The sequence below is a fragment of the Mustela erminea genome, chromosome 6 (assembly GCF_009829155.1).
Source record: "Mustela erminea isolate mMusErm1 chromosome 6, mMusErm1.Pri, whole genome shotgun sequence".
NCBI classification, from domain to species: Eukaryota; Metazoa; Chordata; class Mammalia; order Carnivora; family Mustelidae; genus Mustela; species Mustela erminea.
Genome location: NC_045619.1, coordinates 130396793 through 130414930, shown reverse-complemented (window position 1 = coordinate 130414930; position 18138 = coordinate 130396793). Strand labels below are relative to the sequence as shown.

Genomic DNA, 18138 nt, shown 5'->3' with positions numbered 1-18138 from the left:
CTCTCAACTTTGCAAGCTTTACAGTCATCTAGCCCTTCTTAAATGAATTCTTTCCCTTCACCTCCTCCCTCAGCTTCATATTCCATCTATAGCTGTTCTTTCCAGTTGCTCTGTAATTCTTTCCATCCATAATGGCATACCTAAGAACTGTTCACTCCCACCAACCTTTATAAATCTCAATCCAATTACCTCTCTACCATTATGACACTGCTTTCTCTTATGATCTTGAGGACTTCCATTTCTTCCTAAGGTTCTTTTCATTAGAAGGATCAAGACGATAAAATATGAAAAAACATAGGGAAAAAGTTCAAAATGAAACAACTTACCTTTGTAAGACCAAGGCCTAACAATGTGAAAGGAGGTTTTAGAATAGAATCAGGCGATGGCAAAGCAGGAGGAGAAGAGTCACAGATGTCAACAGATGGTTTGGAAGGAACACCAACCGTATCTTCACATTTGTTTTCAGAATTATCATCCTCAAATAAAGTTTTATCTCCCGGTGATACAAGGCCAAGTTCTATTTCCACTTAGTAAAAAAACAAAATAAATAGTATATGAAAATATCTGTAATTTCAAGTTACTAACACAAGAATGGACAAAAATCAGTGCATAACAAGTCTTCAAACAGCTTACATTTCTTGAAAAGCTGAGAAGCATTCATTAGTTTTCTTAAGTTTGGTTTTGAGGTATTCTAGAAAAAAAATTAATAGTATTAAGAATTACAAATAACACATTTGGTAAAATAATTATAATATTCACCATTGTCAAATGAGCACCATTACACAAAGAACATGGGTTTTGGAATCATTCAAATGTAGATTCAAATCTCAGTTCTGCCATTTACTAGCCTACATTTTCTCCTGGGGTGAGGATTATGAGAGATGTGTGTGTTCCAAAATTCATTGTTTATGCACCACACCCAGTGCTCCATGCAATACGTGCCCTCCTTAAAACCAACCACCAGGCTCAAACATCCTCCCATGCCCCGCCCCTTCAAAACCCTCATATTGTTTTTCAGAGTCCATAGTCTCTCATGGTTCTTCTCCCCTTCCAATTTCTCTCAACTACCTTCTCCTCTCCATCTCCCTATGTCCTCCATGTTATTTCTTATGCTCCACAAGTAAGTGAAACCATATGATAATTGACTCTCTCTGCTTGATTTATTTCACGCAGCATAATCTCTTCCAGTTCCGTCCATGTTGATACAAAAGTTGGGTACACATCCTTTCTGATGGAGGCATAATACTCCATAGTGTATATGGACCACATCTTCTTTATCCATTCAACTGTTGAAGGGCATCTTGGTTCTTTCCACAGTTTGGCGACTGTGGCCATTGCTGCTATGAACATTGGGGTACAGATGGCCCTTCTGTTCACTACATCTGTATCTTTGGGGTAAATATCCAGCAGTGAAACTGCAGGGTCATCTGGTAGCACAGTTTTCCAAAGTGGCTGCACCAACTTGCATTCACACCAAGACTGTAAGAAGGTTCCCCTTTCTCCACATCTTCTCCAACACTTGTTGTTTACTGTCTTGTTGATTTTGGCCATTCTAACTGGTGTAAGGTGGTATCTCAATGTGTTTTTGCTTTGAATCTCTCTGATGGCTAATGATGATGAACACATGGAACTGGCACAAAAACAGACACATAGACCAGTAGAACAGAATAGAGTCCATATATGGACCCTCAACTCTATGGTCAAATAAACAAAGCAGGAAAAAAAATACAGGAGAAAAAAGACAGTCTCTCTATCTAAAATTCTAAGCTCACAGCTAAAGGATAGTTAAAAATATATTGTAACCTTCTTTCTTATTTATTTATTTCCTCAACGTAATTCATTGGCACTTATAAATCCTAAACATGAAAAGGGAATATAAATTTTTAAATTATGTATTTCAAAAATTTTTTATATTTAATTATGACATATTATGCATATTACATTACTTATAACATTCCATTATACAGAATTCCATCTGTCTGCCCATTAATTCACATTCAAAAAATATTAAAATTGCTTCTGCAAGCAAGGTTTTATTCTAGGTGTTCCAGGAGATGCACAATTATGTTTCCTAACATCCAATAGCTTATAATGATGCAGGAGCTTTAACATGAATATTTAAATAAATATAAAGTGACTAAAAGTTTGAATCTTAGAATCTGATACAAAGATTATGAGTAGATATTTTTTAAAAACTATAATATAAAAGATTTCTGAAATTAGACATTTTACCATATGGGTATGAAAAGCCTCTGCTTCTAGTGTTAATTATTATTTTAGGCAAAACATATATTCTTCACTTAGATAAAGAGTTTTAACTATACTCTTTATGGAATTATTTTGAAAACACAGTAGAATGCCTTTGCAATATAAATTTTGAGAGGCAATTTAAATTTCTAAATTTCCACAATTTCCAATCTTATTTTGGTCTAAATGTAGAACAAGGGATAGAAATAGCGAAAAAAAAAAAAGCTTCTTTCATAAAACTGTATGCTACCAAAAGAAAAAATGTCCAAGAAAAAACAATCTGTAATAAATAACAGGGTCCACTAAAGATTAATTCAGGCATGAGTATTATAAAAGTCATGTTAGAAGAAAAGAAAGAGAGAGATAAAAAGAGAAAGGAAAAGAAAGAAAAGTCATGATAAAATAATTTAAAACTCACAGTAAGAATCCTTATCCTTGACCAAATGTCATATTTCCTCCATCATGGGAAAGCTTTTCCCAATATAATTTTCCTGTCATTATATATTTCCAGCCCATTTTTTCTAACTTTGATATTTAACAGAGTTAAAAAAAAATTCAACTTGTCATATTTCTATAAAATGGTTTGTTCTGACCAACTTTCCACTTCAAACATAAAGTGATGATAGGCAGGCCACTGCTAAATTTTAAGAGTAAATAATACACAAAACTACATTCAGAGCAGAAAAATTAATTTCACAAGAGAGTACATTACCTTCATATTCAAACTTAAGTCTTCATCATCTGATGTAGGCCATGAAGCATTATCATCACGAGGTTTAATGGAAATACTTTAGAGCAAAAATATACAACAAATACAAGTTAATGAAAAAGAAAAATCAAGTGAAAGGTCATCTATTTATTGAATGAAGTTTCTTGATGTAACTGAACTTTAGCCTCTGTTTTTATTATTAAATTTTTATTTTAATTCCAGTATCACACAGTGCTGTATTAGTTTCATGTATACAATATAATGATTTGGTAATTCCATCACCCAGTGCTCATCACGACAAGTGCATTCCTTAACCCTTAGCTCCTATTTCACCTGTTCCCCCACCCATCCCCCCTCTGGTAACCATCAACTTGTTCTCTATGGTTAAGAGTCAGTTTCTTGGTTGTCTGTCTCTCGTTTTTTGTTGTTTTTTTTTCTTTGCTCATTTCTATTGTTTCTTAAATTCTACATATGAGTGAAATCATATGGTATTTGTCTTTTTCTGACTTAACTTCACTTAGCACAATACTCTCTAGTTCCCTCTATTTCACTGCAAATGACAAAATTTCATTCTTTTCTATGGCTGAATATTCCATTGTATATATATGTGCCACTTCTTCTTTATCCATTCATCTCTCAATGGACACTCGGGCTGACTATTGTAACTAATGCTGTAGTAACCATAGGGGTACATGTATCCATTCAAATTGGTATTTTCATATTTTGGGGGGTAAATACCCAATAGTGTGATTACTGGATTATAGGGTAGTTCAGTTTTTACCTTTTGGAGGAAATGCCATACTGTTTCCACAGTGGCTGCATTAGTTTGCATTCCCACCGATAATCCAAGAGGATTCCTTTTTCTCCACATACATGCCAACATTGTTATTTATGGTTTTTATTTTAGCCATTCTAACAGGTAGGCAGTGATATCTCATTGTAGTTTTTTTTTGTTTTTTTATGTTTTTTTAATAATTTTTTTATTTATTTATCAGAGAGAGAGAGAGAGAGAGAGCACAGGCAGATAGAATGGCAGGCAGAGGCAGAGGGAGAAGCAGGCTCCCTGCCGAGCAAGGAGCCTGATGTGGGACTCAATCCCAGGACTCTGGGATCATGACCTGAGCCGAAGGCAGCTGCTTAAACAACTGAGCCACCCAGTCGTCCCTCATTGTAGTTTTGTATTCCATTTCCCTGAAGATGAGTGATGCTGAGTATCTTCTTAGGCGCCTGTTCGTCATTGTGTGTTTTCTTTGGAAAAAATGTCTGTCGTGTCTTCTGATAATTTTTAAATTGGGTTGTGTTTTGGGTGCTGAGCTCTATCAATTCTTTTTATTTGTATACTAACCCTTTATTGGCTATGTCATTTGCAAATATCTGCTCCTATTCCATAGGTTGCCTTTTTGTTGTGTGGATTGATCCCTTCACTGTGTAAAAGCTTTTGATTTTGATGTAGTCCCAACAGTTTGTTTTTCTTTTACTGCTCCTGAGGCAAGAGCAGTAAAAGCAAAAATAAACAGAAACAGACCCAGAAATACAGAGAATTCTGTATCGCCAGAAGAGAATGGGGTGGGAAGATGAACAAAATGGGTAAAGGGGAATGGGAGTTTCAGGATTCCAGTTATAGTAAGTCACAGGGATACAAGTACAGCATAGGGAATACAGTCAAGGGTATTGTAATAGCATCATGCAGTAAGAGATAGTAGCTATGCTTGTGGTAGGCATGGTGTAACATTCAGAGTTCTTAAATCACCTGAAACACAACATAGCATTATGTGTCAACTATGCTGCAATTTAAATAAATAAACAAACAAATATACACATGTTAAAGAACAAATTTATGTTATTAGTGGGAATACTTTTCCCAGAGAGATTAAAAACTACAGGGTCCAACTTTTTCCCTACCCAGGTCCTGCCTTATTTAGGTCTATACGAACTAGCAAGACCTTAATAACCTTCATAAGCACTGAGATACCCAAGAAGAGAGACTGCTATAAAAATAGAGTCCTGGTAGCTGTGCCTCTATTTCCCTATACACGGCCTAATATTTTCTTTCTGTGAGCTCTTAGATCACTCTTTTGCAGGGCTCAGTGGTACCCTCCAAACTTTTAAATCTTTAGCCTATGAAAGCAGATTCCCAAAACAAGCACAGCATCAAATAAATGATCAAGAGTAGAAGCCATTTCCTGCTCCTGGAGGACAAGCTAAACTGAAAGTCATCCATGTAATCATCTCAATGTAGACATGTTACCAACTACCCAAATGAAGCTCTGTTACTGATTTGACAGCCAGTCCTAGCCCACCAAACCCTACAAGTACATGGGAAGGACATCAGAGAATTAGAAAAAGAGGTGGAGTGAGGAGACCCCTACCTTGGGCCATATATCTGTGTGGTTCAGAATCTCCATTCCCCCATTACTCGAGAGGATCTAATCCAAGATTGGGCTGGAAGTAGTAGTAGTACAGCATTCCTATATGCTGTAAAAAGCCTTCCCTGTGGCTCAAATGATTTTAATACCTCTCAACAGAAAACCTGAAGTATGCTAGTTCATTCAATTCAACCAACCAACAAAAAAACTGCTCATGATTCTCTTGAACCCTCTATTTTAATGTGCTTTTCTAAACTCCCAATATCACGTATCCTTCATTCCTTTCTGTGTGTGTGTGTCCCTCATTTCTGTAAGCCATCTTGATCTAACTTATAAGCCCAAATATTCTGACATCTTTTCTAAAACTCTTATTCCCATCCAACCCAGTGTCATTATTCTTGAAACTCGACCTCTCCTGCCAATTCCTTCCTACGCACCTTTACTGTGTTCACTAGACCCACTCCCCATCCTTCTATTATTAAAACATTCACCTATTAAGATGAGAAAAAAAGGAAAAAACCTGAATGTAAATCTCATTTCTGCCACTTATCATATTCAAATAAGTCACTTTAATCTCTCTTGCATTTCAAATTCTCCATTTAAATAATCACTTGGTGAGGATGTTAAACACAGGTTGTAGTACCAGAGGGTATTTTGATTAATTCATCTCTAAGATGCCCTAAAATCCTGAAATTCTATGTGCTTTTGATTTTGTCTATAGAAAAACAGAGAATACTTAGCTGGCAGAAAGGGAAAAAATTAATGGAATAAAAGAAACACCAAGAAAAGCAGAGAAGAAAGAAAAAAACAAGAAAAGATTATAGAAAAGTCAAGAGATAAAAGGAAAAAAAATCTACAAAAAAAAGAAAAAGCTTCAAGGAACTGGTCAAGGGAACTAGTCTAAAGGGAAAACTAGACAGGGAAGTCAGTAAACAGGAATCATTTAGAAATATCCTCTAAATAGATGATAAAATTAATTAACATATCATGGCCTACACCTAGATTACATATCCATCACTTCTGGAAAAAGCATTCATCTCAAGGAGAGCAGACATCTCTATCTCTAAGAACTTGCCTGATTAGGTCTTGCTTATGTAGAAGCTATATACTATGGCCATAGGTAATGAGAGCCATCCTAAAATCTTTGACAGTAAAAACAAGAGACTAGTTGCCACTGTACTAATTACCCCTAGTTATCACTAGTTGTCAAATATATTAGAACAAATGCTTGGACTAACCTGGTTTCTTAGGAAAACTCCAAATCAGCAAACACATAACTAAATTTGACTTTCTGAGCTGATCTGACTAGGATCTGTACCTTAACCTCACTGCTGCTGAGGGACAAAAGAATCGATGTGGGGGTCATGCAGGCTGACATTCAAATCGTGGGTCTACTACTCATTTTTTTTTAAGATTTTATTTATTTATTTGACAGAGAGAGATCACAAGTGGGCAGAAAGAAAGGCAAAGAGAGAGGGAAGCAGGCTCCCTGCTGAGCAGAAAGCCCCATGTGGGACTCGATCCCAGGACCCGGAGATCATGACCTGAGCTGAAGGCAGAGGCTTAACGCACTGAGCCACCCAGGTGCCCCTCATTTTTTTTTTTTTACGTTAAAGGATTCCTTTATATTATGATACTTCTTAAACAGAAACACAATTCAAATATAAAAACACTTGTAAAACTCTTATTCTCTTAATCAAACCTTTGTTGACTACCACACTTAGCTACTAGCAGCATTTGGATGCAAAGGTTTCACTTGTGCTAATCTTGACAAGCCAAAGCAGAGACTCTGATTTGGAGACTTGACAGACACCCCTGCCAGTGGGCTCCTGCTGCTGCTGCTGCTGCTGCTGCTGCTGCTGCTGCTGCTGCTTCCAGACAGCGCTGGTGGCATCTACTTAGGTTTTCTGCTTCCAGCTGAAGGTTTGCATATTTGTAATGGTTCCGGAATGGCCTCTTCACTGATAAAGCCTTTTTTGGTGAAGGCTGAGTTTCTGATTTCAGGGCAGCTGGAGCACACAGTCTCTTGAAGTCACTTACAAAGTGACTTTGGATCACGTTTGGATTTAGGTTTCTTCTTTTTTTCAAGTGGGGATTTTACCTTCACTTCTTTCTTTTTAATTTCTTCCACTTTATTTTCTCCCACAGTGAAGTTCGCATCATCATCTTCACTCTCCCTAAAATCAGACTCATCCTCAGACTCTCCACCAGCGGGTTGGTTCAGAGTCGTCAGCACTACCGCCATGACTGCCTTCTGAAAGACTCTTCCTCTGCTGTACCACAGCTTTTGATGCTGCTTTTTTTTTCCAATTTATTTATTTTCAGAAAAACAGTATTCATTATTTTTTCACCACACCCAGTGCTCCATGCAATCCATGCCCTCTATAATACCCACCACCTGGTACCCCAACCTCCCACCCCCCGCCACTTCAAACCCCTCAGATTGTTTTTCAGAGTCCATAGTCTCTCGTGATTCACCTCCCCTTCCAATTTACCCCAACTCCCTTCTCCTCTCTAACACCCCTTGTCTTCCATGATGTTTGTTATACTCCACAAATAAGTGAAACCATATGATAATTGACTCTCTCTGCTTGACTTATTTCACTCAGCATAATCTCTTCCAGTCCCACGCCGGTCGGCAGAACAGGTCCTGATGCTGCTTTTCTTTTCCCTTGAGCACCGCACACATCATCTTCCTCGGTAAGCTTATCCAAATCTAAATCATCACTGGCTACACTGCAATCGGAGAGATGGGGAGCCTTAGTCATTGTCCCAATTTCGCTGCTGCCACATTTTTTTGGTGCTTGTATCTCGAGCCTCTCCCACATCAGTGGTGACCGCTGGAAGTTCCTTCACTGATAAAGCTAGTGCCACTTCTAAGTCTCGCTGGTAGGGTTCCTCACCTAAAGCCATCCTTTTTTAGGGGTTTTCTCTTGTAGTGGGATATCTTCTTTCTGGAGATTCTTCAGTTTAGGTTTCCTTGTTTCTAGTATTGACTCCTTTGGTGCTGTTCTGGGCTTCTTATTCAAAGGTGTGGTTGCGGAAACAAAGTCATCATCGCTGCCGGAATTTTCAAACTGTGAGAAACTGACTAGTTTCTTATGCCTCACGGGGGAGTGGGGGGGCACCATGGCCTCCTCCAAGACTGAAAATTCACAGCGTTCAAGCTCTTGTTACCAGCAATGGCGGTTTCTGGATCTGCTACTCTTTAACTATAGAATCATAGGTCAATTAATCAATGTTCCAGAACCACAGCTGACTAATTAATAAAAAAAAATAAGCTGTAACAGCACATCTACTTTGTGATGCTATTGTAAGGACTATATAAGTAATAAATGGCAAGCACATAATATAGTGCCTAGCACACAGTAGAACTCTCAACAAATGCTTTTCTCTGCATTCCCTTGTTAACACAGAATTTGTAAAAAAAAAAAATATATATATATATATCCAAAAAAATCCTACCTGCTTAAAGAGTCTTCTTCAAAAGTCTTATTCGCCACTAAAGAAAAAAGCAAAGTACATTTTAAATCAACAACAGAAAAATACAGAATATTCAAAGTGTAAGACTGATGTTGTGTTAAAAAGTATTCTTCGGGACCATACCTGGCAACCACACTGGAGTGAATATTAATTATACTATTGGTAGGCAGTTAACTCGCTAAGAAATCTTACTTTCTCCTCTACATTTACCAAATGGAAGAAAAGAATAGTATCCATCAGAATTTGATACCTACAAGTAGATGTTTATAATGACCACAATTTTAACCAAACCCTTGAGACTGACAGAAAATGGTGTCATTAGCAGAATCATCATCATAGACTGACAATGTCAGGATTCTTCTGGATTCTTCAGGACTTTCACTATGAGGCACAGTTAAGAGAGACTATACTTATTTTGCTGTAACACAACAGAACTTCTCCAGATCTCCAGCAGGGGCTGTTAAGTTTGGGGTGAAACACCTCATCACAAAGTTTGGTCTACAGCCACTCTACTTTGCAGCATGGCAAAACATAGCAAACAGACTCTGTCTGGCCTTATTTCCAATTGCAAGGTAAATATGAAAGCTTTTAGTGATTTTAGTGATTCTGGTTCTATAAAGTATAACCTCTTGAGACAACCTACTTTCATTGCTGGAGAGTCTATCTGGATCCACCTCTTAGACCAGAATGGTACCAAAGATTAGTGCTAGGTAGCAGGATATGACGTCATTGTTCTCAACCTTCCCCACTATGTGACAAACGTCTGTAGAAATCACACTTTTTCAGTCTGTAAGTCATATGTCATCAGATCCTACACTGATGAACATAACAAAGGACAAAGATTATCTTGAATCACTATATTCAATTACCTCAGAATTTTAATTTTTTAAACATTCAAGAAGATATCCACTGTATGATTACAACTATATGACATTCTGGTAAAAGTAAAACTTTTTAAGTTAGGAGATAAGGGTTGTGGCAATGGGAACAGGCACAGCACAGAGAAATTTTAAGGCAGTGAAACTATTCTATGTGATACCACATGATAGATACATGTCATCACACATTTGTTAAAACCCATAAAATTTACAACACCAAGAATGAACCCTGATGTAAATTATGGACTGTGGATGATAAAGATGAGCTAATATAAATATACCAATGTACCACTATGGTTCAGGATGTTGACAACAAGAAAGGCTATGCGTGTAGAGGAACATGCGGTAAATGGAAACTCTCTGTACCTTCTGCTATATTTTGCAATGAACTTGAAAATGCTGTAAAAAAAAAAAAAAAAACAAGGTCTATTTACTGTGAAGGAAAAAAACAAAAGGTGTCCATTGAGACTGCTAAGTGTTGGTACAAACCAAGTGATTTATCAAGTACTTATTACTTGATTTCCTTCCAGGAACAGAAATTTTGATATATGCTAGGGAGAAGATGCCTACATGATTATCAATTAAAGAAAACTTCAGGCACTGAGTATCTATAAGATTCTCGTATTGGCAGACAACATTTCACATGAGTTGTTGTGATTTAATGCTGGAGGAATTAAGCACACCCATAGGCAGAGGAATGTTAGAAGCCTGCACTTGGCTTCCTCTAGACTTCACTCCATGCACCTTTTCTCTGCTGATTTTGCTTTGTATCATTTCACCATAATAAACCGCAGGCATGCATACAAATATGCTGAGACGTGTGAGTTCTTCCAGTGAATAACCACATCTGGGTGTCATTTTGGGAGCCTCTAATACCAATGCATCATAGGCAATTTTTATGATTAAGATTGATGTTTTAAGACACGATTACAGTTAGAAGGTTATTTCACAGAACACCTTTCCTTGAATCTGTATTTCTTAGTATTTGCCTGGGAGACTGCTGTATTTCTATATCCATTTGAATAAAGGCATAAAAGGAATAGATGAAATAATGTCAGAAAATAATGTGAAACAAGCAACAACTGTATTTTAATTGGGAAAAAAAGAGAATTCTGATGATTACCAATATGTTCTACAGTATAAAAGTTCCTATAAAAAAACTAAAAGGTCACATAAATTTTCTGCAACTAAATAGGGCTTAATTCACTCCTATTGTAGTTAAGAATTGATAAGGTAAGGGATAATTATAGAAAAATATATAACTATCATACACAGTATAATAACACACTATTTGGTTATAGAGTTTTTTGTTTCCACTCATTTTCTTAATTTCTTTCTTTCTTTCTTTCTTTATTTATTTATTTATTTATTTATTTTATTTCCAGCATAACAGTATTCATTATTTTTGCACCACACCCCGTGCTCCATGCAATCCGTGCCCTCTATAATACCCACCACCTGGTACCCCAACCTCCCACCCCCCGTCCCTTCAGAATTAGAAACAGTTCACCTATTAAAGGCAGTTGTTGACAAACTGCTCAAAAACTCAGAAATACTACATTCAAAATGTAGGATGAGTTATCCACTCCAGCCTGAAAATAGTGGATTTGATCGTTAGAGATCAACAGAACTCATTTGGGGGAAAACAAAGTGAGTTATCTTATATACATAGATGGTTAAAAACTTGTCAATCTAATTGGCCACATATTCTTGTTAAGCCACAGTTTACCAATTTCTGAAAAAATACAAAAGCATGTCACATTAAAACTGTTATCAGGTAAAAATTTCCGATGATCCAGAAAATGCTTTCAATCTTGGCTAAACATCATCACTAACTCTGTCACTGTGGTACAGGTACAAAGAAGTTTAGCACAAGAAACAACAAAATATGAAATACATTTTATATGGGGTAGCCTGTTACCTTTGAAGGAAATATACATATGGTAGAAATGTGTTCCAATAGTGATAGATTCCAAGACAGTTTTCCTTAGTGCTTTCTTTACAGATGAAATTCAGAAAGGAGCAGTAAAAGTAGAGATATCAGAAGAAGGCAAATGAAAGAGGATGGAGAGAGACAGCACTAACAAAAATAGTCCAGTACTGACATTTTTTACTGACACAGAATCCCTAGCAAGGTTGAACTAGTATATTCAGCATATCACCTTATATTTCCTCCTGGATATTATACTAGTTTTCTGCAATAAAATACTTTAAAAGAGGTCAGTTTCTCCCAAACTGCTGGTCTGTATAAAATATTTCTGATCAAAATTTAAAACTGTCAAAATACAGCTGCATCGTGATTCCATTTCAGAGATAGGGCCTGATAGTGGCTTCCTGCCTATTGCTTCCAGATTTTTGTCCTAGTATTCATCCAGGAGAATGTACCAGGGACTTGAAGAAAAGCTCAAGTATCTCTACACAAAACAGGTAAGAAAGACAACACTTTTCCTCACACTTGACCCCTAGGTTTTGACAATTATGGAAAAATGTTGGCCAGTCTACTCACCAGGCCAGACCATTTCCCCTTGACCCTGGACAGGTAGATATTGCAGTTAGAAAAAAATAACACTTGATGTGTTATTTTTCCATATTTGGACACAGAATGTACCAGTCACATATATAACAGACCTTAAAACTCAAAAATGGTTCTTTTGAAAAGGTTACCACCAAAGAACTTTTAAAAGTCAAATCCAACTTTTTTTAGTGATTTTATTTGATACAATTAATACTCCATGAAATTATTTTTTCAAATTTTTCAACAACATTTCCTCTAATTCCTCTCCTAAGTTTCCCCAGCCACTTCTCAGTCTTCTCTACCAAGTCATACACCTCCATCCACACTTTATATACTGGTATTCCCAGGCTTTGTCCACTGGCCTTCATCTATTTCTATATGTTTTCCATCATGGACAAGCTCAATCTTTGTCCAAGCTATGACTTTGCCTAATAATTCTAATCAGTTTATTTCAAATCAGCACTTCCAAACTTGATGCTCTATCTCCAGCTAGAAACTCCTAGCATTCAATTATCCAATTACTGAAAATATACTACATTGGTTATACAATATACTACATGGATATTCCATCAAATTCAACATATACAGAAAATACCTGGTCTTCCCTATTCCCACTGCACTCCGATAAAGTCCTACTCTTTCTTCATGGCCAGGTTAAATGTTAGTGCACAACCTGGAAATATATGACTCTTCTAAGATTTCTTCTTCCCTCTCCCTTTTTTAAGATTTTATTTATTTGACAGAGAGACACAGCAAGAGGGGGAACACAAGCAGGGGGAGTGGGAGAGGGAGAAGCACGCTTCCCATGGAGCAGGGACCCCAATGTGGGGCTTTATCCCAGGACCTTGGGATCATGACCTGAGCTGAAGGCAGCTATTAAATGACTGAGCCACCCAGGTATCCCCCTCTCTCCTCTTTGTACATCCAATAATCATGAAACTGTATTAACTATACTTTTTTTCTATCATTGCTTTATATTTCCCCTGCCACTGCCCTACACAAACGTGAGCTCTTAACTGATGACTTCCAGAAGGGGGAAAAAAAGCCACCAACTAGAATTGTTATTTCTTAAGTGAATAAAAAGTTTGTAAGCAGAACAAATGAGAAAGGGGGCACCTGGGTGACTCAGTTAAGCGTCTACCTTCACCTCAAGTCATATTCTCAGGGTCCTGGGATCAAGCCCCATACCAGGCTCCCTGCTTAATGGGGAGTCTGCTTCTCCCTCTTCCTCTGCCCCCCGGCCCCTCTGCCCCACTTGTGCTCTCTCTCAAATAAAGAAAATCTTTTAAAAGTTTTAAATTTTTAAAAAATGAGAAAGACATGAGGCCTAGAAAAAGAACAACATTGTAAATTGAAAAATTTGAGCCTCCTGACTTTTTCAGTAAGAGTGAACATTCAGTAAGGAGTGAACATTTCATAGTGGACTGATACTAGACTAAGGAAATATAAGCGTCCTTTATCTTCCAGTCTCTTTACATGGTTTTCTTCCAATCTATCCTCCACATGAGGGGTGACCAAACTATGGCCACAGGCCAAGTCGGACCAGTCACATTTGCCTGTGCCCCCATTAAACCTTATTTACAGAACCAGATGGTTGGTTCTTGCTATTCACCTACATATTGCTACAGCTGCTTTCACACTATAATCGTAGTTGTAGTTGAAAAACCACAAAGCCTAAAATATTCACTATCTGGCCCTTTAGAGAAAAAGCTTGGTGATCACTATTTTGTGCCACAACCAGAAGGCCCTAATTCAAATCTAATCTTGTTACCCTTCTGCTTCATATTCTCCAGTGAATCTCTGCATCAAGTACTGCTGGCTCCCTCCCCAATAACCATGCCATAGTCTTCATTCTTGCTGGAAAACCACAATTTTATTTGGATATTTATTGTCCCAAACACAAAGAAGGCTGCCTTACCCCAGCTTCAAAAGAATAAAGGATTATTCTAAGATAATCACAGTACCTGGTTTACCAGTGGCTGGTTTAGGAACAAGCATGTGATATAACCCTAGCTTATAAGATGTTAGAGGAAAGTTGCTGCAAGCCTCTGAGTTTTCTTCTTATTTAAAAGAAACATATAGGGGAGCCTGGGTGGCTCAGTTGTTAAGTGTCAGCCTTCGGCTCGGGTCATGATTCCAGGGTCCTGGGATCCAGCCCCACATCAGGCTCCCTGCTCAGCAAGAGGCCTGCTTCTCCCTCTGCCGCTTCCCCTGGCTTGTATTCCCTCTCTGTCTCTCTCTGTCAAATAAATAATAAAATCTTTAAAAAATATATAAAAGAAACATATAAAGAAAAACAGTCCTTCCAGTCACTGGATATTGTCATGTGATAATATGCCTCGAACTGTTGCTAATTAGCCAATCAGGAAAGGGCATACAAAATATTGCCAACCTCAAAGCTAAAAAGAGACAACTGGGATCCTGGAGACATCACTGAACCATCAAAACAATTCTGGTTACTACTGTTTTAGTCACTGTTTGATTTGGTTTGCTATTTTTAGATTTATTTATTTGAGAGAGAGTGAACACGTGCAAGAGAGAGTGCACGAATGGGAGAATGGCAGAGGAAGAGAATCGTCAAGCAGACTCCATGCTGAGCACGGAACCCTGTGGGATGTGGGGCTTGATCTCATGACCCATGAGACTGTGACCTGAGCTAAAGCTAAAAGTCAACGCATAATGACTAAGCCACCCAGGTGGCCCCGTTTTAGTCACTATTATAAGTCACCTGTTATTTGCAGCTAAAAGCATTCGACCTGATACATTTCCCAAGGTCTACAGGGTAAGATCTACACCTTTCCATGGTACTGAAAAACTTTCATTAGCTTGCCTTAGCTAAGTATTCACTCATTCCAACCATTCCCATAGCACACTTTTTGCACCAGCAAAACTGAACTGCTCGTAAGTGCTCCAAAGTTCACTCATACATCTGAGCGTCCGCACTGCTGTTCCCTCTGCAAAACATGTAATCTTGGTGGACATTCCTCTTGCCAAACATGGTTCTTCTGCTTATTTACCTGGCAAACTTACTACTCAGTCTGCATACTATCAACTTACATATTAAATACCAATAAAAACATAACAATGAGAATTATAAACACTAGGGGACTCTGGCACATAGTAAGCACGGAATAAACTAAATAATAAAAATAAAGTAGTAAAAATAGAATAAATAATAAAAATGACAATGATAATAACAAACTCCTAGAGGGCAAAGACTGTGTTTTTTGAATGTTTGTATTCTACATCAGAGTGACAGTAGCTAAAAGACACTTGATAGTTATTTGCTAAGTGAACAAATGAAAATGAGTAAATTGCCAAACCAACCTACAGATATTCTTTGATAAAAGTCTGCTAAATTAAATGTTTCCTCATGCATTTCAGATTGTACAATGCACTAGGTGCCACATCTAGGGAGCAATGGTAGCATTTTTGTTATTGTGAACCATTTTTCTGCTTTTATTATAATCTGTTGAGCCTCAGTTGCCCCATTTGAATTTTTATTATGATAATCTCTTTACTAATGGCAACAGAGTATCATGTCTAACAAAATTACACTATCCCGGGGTGCCTTGGTGGCTCAGTGGGTTAAAGCCTCTGCCTTCAGCTCGGGTCATGATCCCAGGGTCCTGGGATCAAGCCCTGCATTGGACTCTCTGCTCAGCAGGGAGCCTGTTTCCCTTCCTCTCTCTGCCTGCCTCTCTGCCTACCTGTGATTTCTCTCTGTCAAATAAATAAAATCTTTTTAAAAAATTACACTATCATGACAATTATGCAACAAACAGAAGAAAACATTGTTCTAATAAAGTCAACATATCTCATTCTCTTTTACTAATGAGAAATTAGTAAATAGTTGTTAATGGTGAGATCTTGTTGAAACAAGAATATCTAAAACAACCTATGCTTCTCAAGGCGTTTCTTTTCTGATTTCCGTACCATAGAGGGTCACCTTTAAAGAAAAAAAAAAAAAAAACACAGTCTCTCACTGGTATTGCTGCATACTAGCTAAGTTTTCCAGTTCGTATTTTTTGCCATTTGTTTACGGTACCAGGAAAGTATTGTAGAGTTCCCAGTTTTAAGGATAGGTCCTTTTTTAATGAGACAAATCAGTATGTAATAATATTTACTAAATGTAATCCACTTGTAAAAATTAAAAGATCCATTTTCGTAACAAGTTCAATTTGTTTTAATATGATTAAAGAGGAAGTATAAAACATACTAACTTAAAAATCTTTCTCTTATTTACACAAAGATATAAGGGATTTTAGGGGTCATGACTATAATAATGAATTTCTTTTCAGACAATAATGTCATATTTTAAATTGCCTACAATTAACTTCCTTTATTGTTGTTGTTCACACTGAGGTACTTTTTTTTTTAATTATGTTCAGTAGCCAGCATATACTACATCGAAAGTTTCGGATGTAGTGTTCAATGATTAATTAGCTGTGTATAACACCGAGTGCTCATCACAACAGGTGCCCTCCTTAATACTCATCACCCAGTTCCCCCATACCCCAACCCCCTCCTTCCGTAACCTCCAGTTTATTTCATGGAGTCCGGTCTCTCCAATAAATTTGTGTCTATTGTTCATCAGGTAATGTGATGCAGCCAGTTTTATTTTTGTTTTTCAACATTTCCTCAGCAATTTGAGGTCTCTTCTGATTCCATACAAATTTTTAAAATTATTTTCTTCAGCTCTTTGAAAAATACTGGTGGAATTTTGATCGGAATGGCATTAAAAGTATAGATTGCTCTAGGCAGTAAAGACATTTTAACAATGTTTATTCTTCCGATCCAAGAGCATGGAATGGTCTTCCATCTTCTAGTTTCTTCTTCGAGTTCTTTCATGAGTGTTCTGTTGTCCCTTGAGTACAGATCCTTTACCTCGTTGGTAAGGTTTATTCCCAGGTATCTTATGGTTCTTGGTGCTATAGTAAATGGAATCAATTCTCTAATTTCCCTCTCTGTGTTTTCATTGTTAGTGTACAAGAAAGCCACTGATTTCTGTACATTGACTTTATATCCTGCCACGTTACTGAATTGCTGTATGAGTTCTAGTAGTTTGGGGATGGAGTCTTTTGGGTTTTCCATATAAAGTATCACATCATCTGTGAAGAGAGAGAGTTTGACTTCTTCATTGTCAATGTGGATACCTTTAATTGCTCTTTGTCTGATTGCGGTTGCTAGGACTTCTAATACTATATTGAACACGAGTGGTGAGAGTGGGCCTCCTTGTCGTGTTCCTGATCTCAATGGGAAGGCTGCAAGCTTTTTCCCATTGAAGATGATATTTGCTGTGGGTTTTCCATAGATAGATTTTATGAAGTTGAGGAATGTTCCCTCTCTCCCTATACTTTGAAGCGTCTTAATCAGGAATGGATGCTGGACTTTGTCAAATGCTTTTTCCTGCATCAATTGCGAGGACCATGTGGTTCTCTCTTCTATTATTGATTTGCTCTATCACATTGATTGATTTGTGAATGTTAAACCATCCTTGCAACCCAGGGATGAATCCCACCTGGTCATGGTGGATAATCTTTTTAATGTGCTGTTGGATCCCATTTGCTAGGATCTTGTAGAGAATCTTAGCATCCATTATCATCAGTGATATCGGTCTGAAATTATCCTTTTTGGTGGGGTCTTTGCCGGCTTTGGGGATCGGGTTAATGCTGGTTTAAAGACAGTCTCTTCAATAAATGGTGCTAGGAAAATTGGACAGCTCTATGTAGAAGAATGAAACTCAACCATTCTCTTTACATCGTACACAAAAATAAACTTGAAGAGGATAAAAGACCTCAACATGAGACAGGAATCCATCAGAATCCTAGAGGAGAACATAGGCAGTAACCTATTCGACATTGGCCAGAGCAACTCTTTCAAGCTATGTCTCCAAAGGCAATTGAAACAAAAGTGAAAATGAAATTTTGGGACATCACC

At 37.4% G+C, this 18138-nt stretch overlaps 2 protein-coding genes and 1 pseudogene across 9 annotated transcripts in view; all 3 read right to left on the bottom strand.

Annotated features, from left to right (window-relative positions):
• Window positions 1-18138, bottom strand: part of LOC116594363 (ankyrin repeat domain-containing protein 26-like) — a 636289-nt gene that overhangs the window by 362433 nt on the left and 255718 nt on the right. The gene's annotated exons all lie outside the window — the stretch shown is intronic.
• Window positions 1-18138, bottom strand: part of LOC116594372 (ankyrin repeat domain-containing protein 26-like) — a 193280-nt gene that overhangs the window by 171466 nt on the left and 3676 nt on the right. For both annotated transcript variants that reach the window (XM_032349718.1, XM_032349716.1), the window contains exons 2-5: window positions 8788-8824; window positions 2960-3035; window positions 634-691; window positions 327-526 (exon numbers count right to left, since the gene is read on the bottom strand). In XM_032349718.1, the coding sequence (XP_032205609.1) occupies window positions 327-526; window positions 634-691; window positions 2960-3035; window positions 8788-8824 (371 nt within the window). The remainder of the gene's footprint in view (window positions 1-326; window positions 527-633; window positions 692-2959; window positions 3036-8787; window positions 8825-18138) is intronic.
• LOC116592425 lies at window positions 6917-8453 on the bottom strand (annotated as a pseudogene).